At 36.3% G+C, this 10,917-nt stretch overlaps 1 protein-coding gene across 2 annotated transcripts in view; it reads left to right on the top strand.

Moving 5' to 3' along the window:
* Positions 1–1,024: 1,024 nt before the first annotated feature.
* The window catches only part of MAPK10 (mitogen-activated protein kinase 10), a 78,461-nt gene continuing 68,568 nt past the window's right edge, over positions 1,025–10,917 (top strand). For both annotated transcript variants that reach the window (XM_009873446.1, XM_009873447.1), the window contains exon 1: positions 1,025–1,090. In XM_009873446.1, the coding sequence (XP_009871748.1) occupies positions 1,025–1,090 (66 nt within the window). The remainder of the gene's footprint in view (positions 1,091–10,917) is intronic.

Genomic DNA, 10,917 nt, shown 5'->3' on the forward strand with positions numbered 1-10,917 from the left:
TAAGTTAAAACAGCTGTAATAGATTACACAAGGAGGTCTGTCTAATCTAGTGTATGGCTCTGTTGCTATGAGATGCCTGTGGAATAATCCAAAATTAGGGTGACCATATAATGGCAACTTGACTCAGGGTTGTCTTGAGTCAGAGGTGGTATTTTTGAGGTTAATAGCCTTTGGCTGATTTCTTCTTATGTGAATTTGCCTAATCACACTAGGACTTAGGCTGATTTCTCACAGGCACAGCAGTGTGAGGCAAGGAGTTTCACAGCCTGATGAAGTGGTGTATGAAGAATTCTTTCTTATTACTGAATCTGTTCTTGGATAACTTGATGCCACATACGTCTTTTATTTTTTAAAAACAGGAAAGAGTGTTTTCCTTTTCACTTTTCAGTATGCCACTCAGATCTCCAGCATGTCTCCACTCAGATAGCTTTTTTCTAGGCTTATATAAAATCTCACTCTGTGCAGTTGTATCATGTGGGGAATCTGTATGTGCTTTGGACCGTTCTTAATGGCTTTTCTGTAACTTTTCGAGTTGCAAGATGTTAAGATGAGAACCAGAAGTACGTGTAATATTCCTGAAGTGGTTGCACCATGAATTTATACACTGATGTAATTAGTCTTTCCTTTGCTATAGCTTTCCTAATAATTGTCAACTTCAGACTTGTTTTCTCCCTCCCCATAACTATCTTCCACTCCCATATTGCTTAGAACATTATTGACTTGATTTTTACTTTTGATGATATAGGAGTATACAAGTGGTATGATAAGCTTTGAGGTAATGGCATCAGTTGCTGTAAAATTTTGCAGATGTAACCAAGTCATATTTGAGGCCATGACCTTGACGAGCACTAGAAAGAATTAAAACCTATTGGCAGTTCAGAGTCATAACTGGTTCTGTTGTTCACAGGCTGGGTAGCAACTCAGACTGGTTTTATTATTCAAATGTAAATAGGGCTGCATTGTACTTGCACATCAGCAGACATACAAGATTTCTATGTTTACTTTTCTTTAATTGCAGGTATTTATGAGCCGCCATTTCTTGTATTATTGTGGTGAACCTACTCTGGATGTGAAGATTGCCTTTTGTCAGGTGTGTGTTCCTTACAGGTAAAACAAGGTACAGTATATACTTGTACTTCATTTTTGTAGTTCATACAAGAAAAAGATAGAAGTGAATTTCAGCAGTTTGCTATGAGTAACTAGTGTGTAACCCGAAGTAAATGAGAGCAAATATAAAAAATAGAAGACTGCACCACAAAAAAAATACTTTTCTGTTTATTTTAAAGTTTATTTTGAAGTTTGATCTTAATGATTTTTAATTTTGTTTTGCTAAACTGTCAGTTAATATCCTGAGATTTTTTTAAGGTAAAGTTATTAGTAGAGTTTGCAAACAGAAAAAATGCTGGCTGTACTTCCCCTAAACTCAATGATGAATTAAATAATGTGACTGTATGTGGAAAGATGCTTTCAGATGAATATGCAAACTGAAGTTATTTAATTTCAGTGTATGTTTTTTTGTGAAACAGAGCATTTTACACTGTAGCCTGTGACTTAAATTTTCTGTCCTTTTTTTATACCTTTACTAGAAGTGAAGGGAGGGTAGTTAAAATTGTAGAGGTTTATCTTGTCTCCAGTTGAACAACATGTTCTATGCAAGTTTTGGAGTCGTAGACTCCAAAGACTGCTCTGTAGGCAATTCTGTATTTCTAAATTACCTTTGAAATAATTTGATCACAATCCTTGGAAGTCTACAAGACTGAAACTAACTTTGTGATACAAAAGAAGTGTACTGATACATCCATTTTTTTAATCTTGGTTAGATTAAGTTAGTGAACATATATATTACAAGTCACAAATCTCTGTGAATGTTTTTCCATGTTGAATGAAACATGACTTTTTTGCTCACTTCTGAACAGTTCTGTGTGTTTGAATTTTGCTTCTTCATAACTTTTACTGTGAAGTGGAACACCAGTAATATAACCAGCTGGAGACACATTTGGGATATTCTTCATTATTTGAGGGGTGAGAACAGTGCTGCCTTCTTAGAAATGGAATTATAGTAAAACCTGGATATTTTTTCCTTTCTATTACTTTATGGGGTCCATGTAAGTGAAAGCAGAGTTTTAAAAAAAGGAAGACCTGTTGCTTGTGTGCAAGAATTTAACACAAAACAGTGACAGGTTTTTGGGAGGGATTTTTGTGTTTTTTTAACTCAGAAGTATTAAATAGTTGTTTTGCTGAGAAGGTTGGCTCTGCCCCTAGTGAGTCATCAGCTCTAGGATGGGTCTTGGCTATTCAGTTTGATAATGTTTGTCTCCTCTGTCCTTTTTAATCACCTGTTCTTCATGTGCATATGCTTATATGACTAGCTTAATTCTTCCACAGTTTTTGAGAGAAGAAAGGAGTTTGTCAAACATAGTATTTTTGTAAATTTTCTACAGATTTTGCTTGCAAATGAGTGGCTCATGTTTGCCACATAGAACAGAAGACCTGCTACCATTTGGAATTTGTGCAGCACTGCAAACTTTCTACAAAATATAGAGCTGGGCTGAAGTGTTTTTTATAAAGTACTTCAATGCAGTTATATACAGTATTCCAATGGTTGTTAATACTGTAGATGTATTTTTCTTGTAACAAATATTTTGTGATGAGTTCTCTCTTATGACCTAAAAGGCATAGCTTTATGTGCTATGAAAGAAAGTAACATGTAGATAATTATAGGCTCTTCCTCTTGACATGGCTTATGTCATTGAGTATACTAGTTTTATATGCCGATATGCTAATTCAGCAGGATAAGGATTTACAACTTAAGGCAAAAAGAAAAGCCCTTCCTGAGAAATACTCAGTAGCATAAGTGAAGTAAATATGCCTTCCCCACCACTCACCATCCTACCCTCCCTCCCTGTTTGCAGTATAAAAATACCTACGAGTGGCATTGCTACACGTTGCTAACCAAATCATGTTCTGAAACAGCCATCTTATTTAAGGTGGAAGAAAAAGATATCTGCTTTTCTATCATAATAGAAATGTAGAAGAAGATTTCTTTTTTAGGCTCATAAAATACCATTAAACTTCAGAAAGGCTGATATCATCAAGTTTTGTCTGTAGGACCTTATGCATTCTTACTGAAGTAAAGTGTAACGCAGAGTAATGTATTTGAGTGCAATAGGACATTAAAGTGCTGAATAATAGTGAACAATGTCTGAAGGATACTGCTTCATCCATGTTTTTCCTCATGTAGTTGTTTAATATGTTTGCTTTTTTAAATCAGTATAGCCTGTCAGAAATTTCAGGTTTTCTAAACTGTGCCCTCATAGGATACCTTTATTTAAACTACAATTTTGTCTTTCTTTTTTTTTTTTAACTTAGAGCAATAGTCCTGAATTTTCTTGTCTTTGTAAAACACATCTTTGCTATTAAAATTTGTATGTCATGGTATTTTCATAGCACTGTAACAATTAATTTTTTAACAGAAAAGTAGGACTTGGGATTACTGAGATGATCAAGGAACCTGGCTGTGCACTTTAGGAAAATATTTGATGTGAATCAGGAATGTAAATTCACATGCTAATTCTTTGCTATGGCATCCTTACTAGTCTTTATTGCCCAGTTTAAACAACTTCATGCCTCAGACTATGTCAACATTTTTGCATACTGAAATTGGGATTGGAGCTGTACTGACTGATACTACCAAAAGAATGAAATTTTAATTCATGTGTTGAGAGTATTTTTGCAAACTTTCACTCAGTTTATGCTTTATAACACTTTAATTTCTCTCTAGACATCTTTATTTTCCTGTATTCTGCTAAATTGCTTTATTACCACGATCATGCTTACTGTCTTGAACAAATGTATATAGAGTTCTTCAAGGTAGTGTTGTACCAATGGCCGTTTTAAAATAATGATTTTAGAAAATTTTTCATTTTGCATATAAAAAAGACTGGCTTTATTAATTGCATTTCTCTCCATTGGCTGGTTGATTCATCGGGTCTGATTTTTAATTTTATCTTAACTTTGATAAACCACTTTAATTACAACTAATGCTTAAATCAGATTGGGTGGAGTTACTACTTTGACCATTAAAGAAACTGTCTTCATGCACAATGTCTTCTAATTATGCCTTCTATTAAATGGGAGATAAATATAGGCCATCAACGAGGAGAGACTTATCTCTTAGATTTCTAGGACTAAAATGATACTTCATAGTATCCCGAGCTGTCTATTTCTAAAAAAGGTGTGATTAAATTATTCAGCTCCTTGTAGTCTTTGCTTATAAAATAGAATCTTTTCATTAGCTATTGTCTTCACAGTGAATACTGTAATTATATAATTATTTTGAGAAATTTAATTGTTGAATACTTTGTCTGTACTACTGCTACGTGCTTTTTCTTTACCCTTCTTTTTAAAAAAAACATGTACATTGACAGATAGCTTTTTGTGTAGTCAGTCTTCTTGCTGCCCTGCTTGTGTACTAAAAGAAAGCTTCTTAAAAAATACGTAGTATTTCAGTGTAATTCTGGTTTCCTGAGAATATTATACCATTAGAAATATATTGTATTATCAATATATGCAGTAAATAAAGAGGAGCTGTTAATCTCATCTTGGGTCTCCTGTGCTCTTAACATGCTGTGCTTCCGTGATTCCTTCACTCCTGTTGATAAATTGAGTGTACTTCTCATTTATTAATGTTGCAATGTTTTGGCCAGCTTTTAGTGATCCCATTTCTCATTCCCAATCTTAATTGCATCTTGCTTCTTCCCATACTATTGCTTCTTTTTCGAATCTAGGGCCTCAGAACAAACTCATTAATACAAACAACATTGTCTCCTCTCCTTGTTTCACCAGTGAGTTAGATGTGGCTGCTGCCATCGCTTTCCTCTGCTTTGGACACAATTCAACTATGCGTCTTTGCATCTGGATCATTAATTAAGTTGTTGTCCATAAAGAAACCTCACCCTCAAGGAATCTTTTCTCTCAGTATTTCTTGATCAGTCTTCTCATCCTTACTCTCTTTGGTACAATGTTACCTGTGCGTCAGTCTTGAATTCTTGAGGCATCACAGGAATGAGAAGGCATCCTGAGAAGGCAAAATTTAACCTGTTAAAAATCCCACTCAAAACACGTCAAAGTCAGGAACGCTAGGTGACTCATACAATCCTCACAGGATGGGAATGAGATGGAAGAATGGGGAACTGTGCTGTGGTGTGATTGACAAGACAAAAATCTGTAATACTGCACCCAAATACACACACAAGATGAAAGACCTACATTTTGTAGAATTGATCACTATCTATGTGATAGTCCAGGGAGAGACAGAATAAGTGAGAAGTTTAGCTTTTTTTGTGAGAAAATTAGATAATATTTCTGCCTTAAATGTGGCATATGCAGAATACACAATAAAAAAGAATTTAGTAGGCCTTTCGATGCAAAGATACTTTGTATTTCTCAAGTGACAGTTGCTGTGGCCATCCAAATTTACACAGCAAAACCTGTGACTCTTAAATCCAAAGCAAAGGGTTCAGTAAATGTCTGTTCGTCCCAGAATTCTGGCACTTGAATTTTCTGGGAAAATTACAGCTGTACAAGTCGGTGGGCAGCCATTAAGTAACCTCAGAACTTTAATTCATATGATCTCAGCAGGACAAATTGTAGCTGTGAGATATTATTCTTTGAGATGCAGAGGGAATCGAAGGCATCCTTGCCTGAAATATGCTGTCCTCCATGCCAGTCTCTCTGTCTGAGGCGGGGTGGAGATGTGGGGGCCCCTGAGGAGCCATGGTGATTGCTAGCTCGGGACTTCCTCTCTTTTGCATCCTGCTCATCTTTGGGCCCTGTGCCAACTGCAAACTGGGAGTCAGCCTTTCAGCCTCCCATCTGATTCTTTTTCTCTCCTACATTTGCATGTGTGGAGTCATTTACTTCTTTTCAGTAGCCTTGAATCCCAGCACCGTTAAAAGTTGATGTGTTCCTGTAGGTATTTCTGCCTACAGACATGGAGGGATACTGATACTGAGGTAAAGTTTCCTCTCAGCTGATACCTGCTCACAGGCTCTGTGACAGCACTAATTGCCTTGGAAATGCAAAGGAAAGCAATTTATCTTGAACTGCCATTAGCATGGCTTGTATTTATAAAAGCTGAAGAAGTATGAGATATTGAGCTGTAAGAAATAGTGATATTTTAGGCTCATCAAAACAAAGGTCTGTAAGTGAAATATAATAAATATAGTTCTTTCATGGGACAAAAATGGGCAAATGGGATATCAGGAAATAATTCACATAATATAGAAAATAACATTTTGGTTTTCTTGTGATTTTCAACCTGTTTTGCTCTCTGTGGTGTGAAACAGAGGAAAAGAATACAAATTGTAGCTATGTATGAGGCAGTAAGATGAGTTCCATTGAATTTTTAAATAGTTCTTTGACAGCAAAACACATTTTCTAAGCATTTGGTAGTGGTGAGAGTATCTTTTGCCTTCATCTCAAATGCTTGAGTCTTAACAGTTCATTTTCTGTCCTCCTTCCCAATTTTTGGGATATTAAGCAAACATCATTGCAGGTGTGATTATGCGTCTATGTGACCCAACAAGGACAGCTATGTTTTTTGGGTCCAACAAACTTTTACTTCCCTTACTCTTAAATTTTTCAGTATGGAGGAAAGAGGTTGACATTAGGTATATGATAGAAGTTTTCAATTGCATACCAGAAAGTCAAAATAATGATGCATGCATTCTTGTACATCTGAAATGAAAGTTAAGTTCCAGTCAGTGTGGAAGCAATATGATTCCAGTGTCCAAATAGTTACGGTAACCAAGAATAAATGTCACTCCAATGCATACTTTATCTCTGAGTATTAATCTTTCATGTTAAACTGAGATCTGAGAAACTAGATGTATTTTGTTCAAAGTGAAAAGGATGGAGAAATTTGCTTTTTATTTCACATCTGCAATGTTTACTATTACTTTAGGGCCACAATATTGTAGCTTGCCCAGGTTCATTTGGAGTTTACCTGAAAACTTATTAACTCAGTGAAATTCACTTTCCTATATGAGACCTGTGCATTTTTACTATGATATCCTAAGAAGTAAACCTGATCTCCATGTATATGTATATCCTCTTGTTCCACAGCTAATTCTTAATGAAGTGCTAATTCCTAGTTTCTTAAGATGTCAATATCAATCAAATTTGAGAGAAGTTTTTGCTTTAAATGTGTATACAGAAGGGTATATACTGACAATTCCCAACCCTGTGTTCCTTTCTGTTAAAGATAATAAAGCTTTGACTTAAACTGCTAGTACAGAACTTGTAAGCATTATGTGATAAAACCTGAATCTAAAATTGCTTGCATGGTATAGATCAGGGTGGGGAAAGGGGGTATTAACAGCTCTACCAGCAAGACAGCTTTTGGTGAGTGAGCACTGAAAGGTTGGGCTAGATGATCCTCGAGGTCCCTTCCAACCCAGTAATCTATGTTTCTATGATTCTATGTAACACAACGTGACCAAAATGTGGTGTGTAGGTTTCCTTTAGATAGGTAATGTGGATTCGGAGACTTTGAGAAGAACCTTTTAGTGAGGGCTTGAAAATAGATCTGTCATGCTGTATTAATAATATGGTGGCGTCCCTGCCCATAACAGGGAGGTTGGACTAGATGATCTCTAAGGTCCCTTCCAGCCTATGCCATTCTATGATTCTATGATTTTCTTGCAAATGGGAAAAGCTTTTTTAGTTTAATTTTAGAGTGAAACAAAACAGTCATTTCTTTGTCCTCATTTAAGAAGTGGCTGTTGTATCAGCTTGGAGATGGTTCATGATTTGACTATGTGTCATCTTGGTTTGAGGATTTGATCAAATGTGATTAACTCAATAAAACTGTTAATTCATTGATTTAATGATTTGTTTTAAATTATGATCATGACAAGGACAGTTAGATCATTCATGTCCTGATTCACATAAAGGTAAACAGTACTTTGGGCTTGAGCAGTAGGCTCACTATATTTTAACTTTCCTTATTTAAGCTTTAGTAAAAATCAGCAAAATATAGAGTAGGTATTTTGTATTTTTTTAGCAGTGTGAGTTTAAAGGGAAAAGGGAGAGTAGGAGATGGCCTGTCCACAAAGCTAAAAGTTTTGTCACTCAGAAGTGGCATTCTGCTTGAAGCGAACTTCAAACTTAATCAGCCTGTCTTGAATTTTGTAAGTAATTCTGATGTTGATATTTTCTATCAAAGCTACTTATGGCTCACAGATTTTTAAATACACAACTTTCAAAAAATAGCAATCTTAAAAGAAAAAAATCCATGGAAAATAAAACTGTCTTTTCTTTTCTCACTCACACGTAGTTAGGAGTGGATGTCATAGGGATGGTCTGTGTTATGCAGAGAAGAGTGGCTCATCAGGACACTTGTGTGTTCTGACCAGGTCTTACCAGTTGTGGTCTTCTGTGTCCCACTGATCAACATCGCTTTAATTGCTGTTGAAATGACTGAAGCAATTGCATATATTAATTATCCATATAACTGAGATACTACAGAGTGGCTCTTTTGAGCTCTTTTAATTGTTTTTTAAGGCATCTCAGATTTAAAAAAAAACAGCTGCAGGTACTGCAGTAGTTCAGAAATCCCACTGTAGGCAGCATGAGTCTGCTGTGAAGGGTGTAGAGAATAAGTGTTATGACAAGCAGCTGAGGGAGCTGAGGGGAGACATTATTGCTCTCTACAACTACCTGAAGGGAGGTTGTAGAGAGGTGGGAGTCAGTTTCTTCTCCCAAGTAACAAGGTAGGACAAGAAGAAACAGCTTTGAGTTGCACCAGTGGAGGTTTAGATTGGATATTAGGAAACATTTCTTCCCAGAAAGGGTTGTCAAGTAATGGAACAGGCTGCCCAGGGAAGTGATTCAGTCACCATCCCTGGAGGTATTTAGAAGTCACGTAGATGTTGTGCTTCATGACCTGGTTTAGTGATGGATATCGCTAGGCATCGCCAGGCTAACAGGTGGATTGAATGATCTTAAAGGTCTTTTCAAACCCGAACGATTCTGTGATTCTGTTATTCTATGGAATTCCTGAGGCCAGCAGTTCACAGGATCGATCTAACTTAAAAGCAAATGATTTCTCACATGCACATGACTCTCCATGTGGAATGACAAAGTATCTTTTCCCATATCACATGAGGAATCAGAGTGAAGATGCAAATCAGTTATGGTAGGCCTGGCTCAACAAAGCCTTAACACAGTCTCCTGGTTTGTTTAAAAAAAAATCACTGTATCTGTACTTCCAGAGGAGCTGCCTACAGATTATGCTGACGGTTTATATAGCATTGGTTTCGGAGTGATGGGTGTTAAGTCTGAATATTCAGTCTGCATTGTTCTGATAATGACACCAGAACAAACCACACTGCAAATGTGTATGTCTAGCTAGTGGGAGCTGTGATTATTTCCTGTCTTTCAGAAGCATATTATTAAATAAAGCCTCTCAATTCCAGATCTGGTATGAATAGCTGAGCTAGCCACATTTATGCATCTCTCTTCACGTAATGGAAGGAGATTTAAGACTAAGGCAGCACAGTCCAAATCGGATGCAGTCTGTCTTTCCTCAGATGATAATTCAAATCTCTTTTGGAGTCATTTCTCCCTCTGTAAGCTTGAATTTAGCACTGTGTCAGTGTCCATAAATCTCTCACTTTCTACTTTTGAAAAAAAAAAGCCCTGCCCTGTGTCTGAATTAATAAGCAAATGTAATGTTTCTAATTGCTCTTGTGAAATGAGATTTTCTATTTGAATGAAACAGTCATTATTAAAATGTTCCAAAGTCTCTAAATGAGATGGTTATGTTTAACCAATGCTGTCCAGTGACAATGGGCAGTGAGTGCTGTCCAGTGAGATAACGGACAGAAAAACAATATTAATTGTTTTAAGGCAAACATGAGAATCCGAGGTCAGTTGTCTGTTTTTAATGCTTATGGGACACCGGAGAGGAAAAAAAAACAACCCGACAAAATAAATGGACTTTACATTTTTCCTTGATTCATTAAAATTCAACTTAGCAATACATAGTCACATAACAGGGTTGATTTTTCAGATTTTTTGGGGCAAAGCAATTTATAGTAGAGCAGATAAGAAAATTTAGAAGCTGCATTTGCAGGCACTGAAAATAAATGCACAGGCAGAAATGGGCAAGTTTGGATTTTGCTTCTCCTTCTGTAGAAGACAGAAGATGCTTCTTCCTCTATAGAAAGCATATGGAGAAGTCTTGACTTCCATAAGTGACTTGTCAAGTACCTGAGGACAGATCTGTTGTAATATACTGAATTTTACATCCTGTGTTCAGCATCATGTAGTATAGAATCCTAAATTACAAACACTAAATTCTGATTTTCATCTCAAATTGCTATATACTATGCTCAGTGATGACTATTCACTAGTAGTCCTGAAATGGTTATATTGTAACTTTCTGTGTAGTAATTCCACAAATTTGAGGTTACAGCTCTGTCGTGCTAGCTCCTGTGCAAGCATAAAAAGTTCATAGTAACCTGTCTTTGTGCCATGAAAATTAACCTTTGCTTAGGACTATATGTAATTGTCAGGTCATGAGAGCAACTCTTCTATCCTTAGGAACTCAGAATTTGGGAAGATCTTATGAGCTACTGAATACTCTCCATAATACTGAGCCTTGTCACAATTCACCTCACAAACTACTCTGTTTTATTTGCATCTCCTATTTAAAGGTCTTTATCAGATGCTCAGGGAAAGTTTTATCATCTCTTGTGTTAATGGACTCATTTCTGTCTGACTAACGATGAAGACCTTAATTCTTGTGTCTCTTATCCCACTTCTACACTGATGTTAGTCTTACAATTTTAAAATAAGGTATTTATTGTAATATAAATGAGGGTAGAATCAGCAGGAGTGCAGAAGCCCGCC

Source organism: Apaloderma vittatum, unplaced genomic scaffold, assembly GCF_000703405.1.
Source record: "Apaloderma vittatum isolate BGI_N311 unplaced genomic scaffold, ASM70340v1 scaffold13947, whole genome shotgun sequence".
Lineage (NCBI taxonomy): Eukaryota > Metazoa > Chordata > Aves > Trogoniformes > Trogonidae > Apaloderma > Apaloderma vittatum.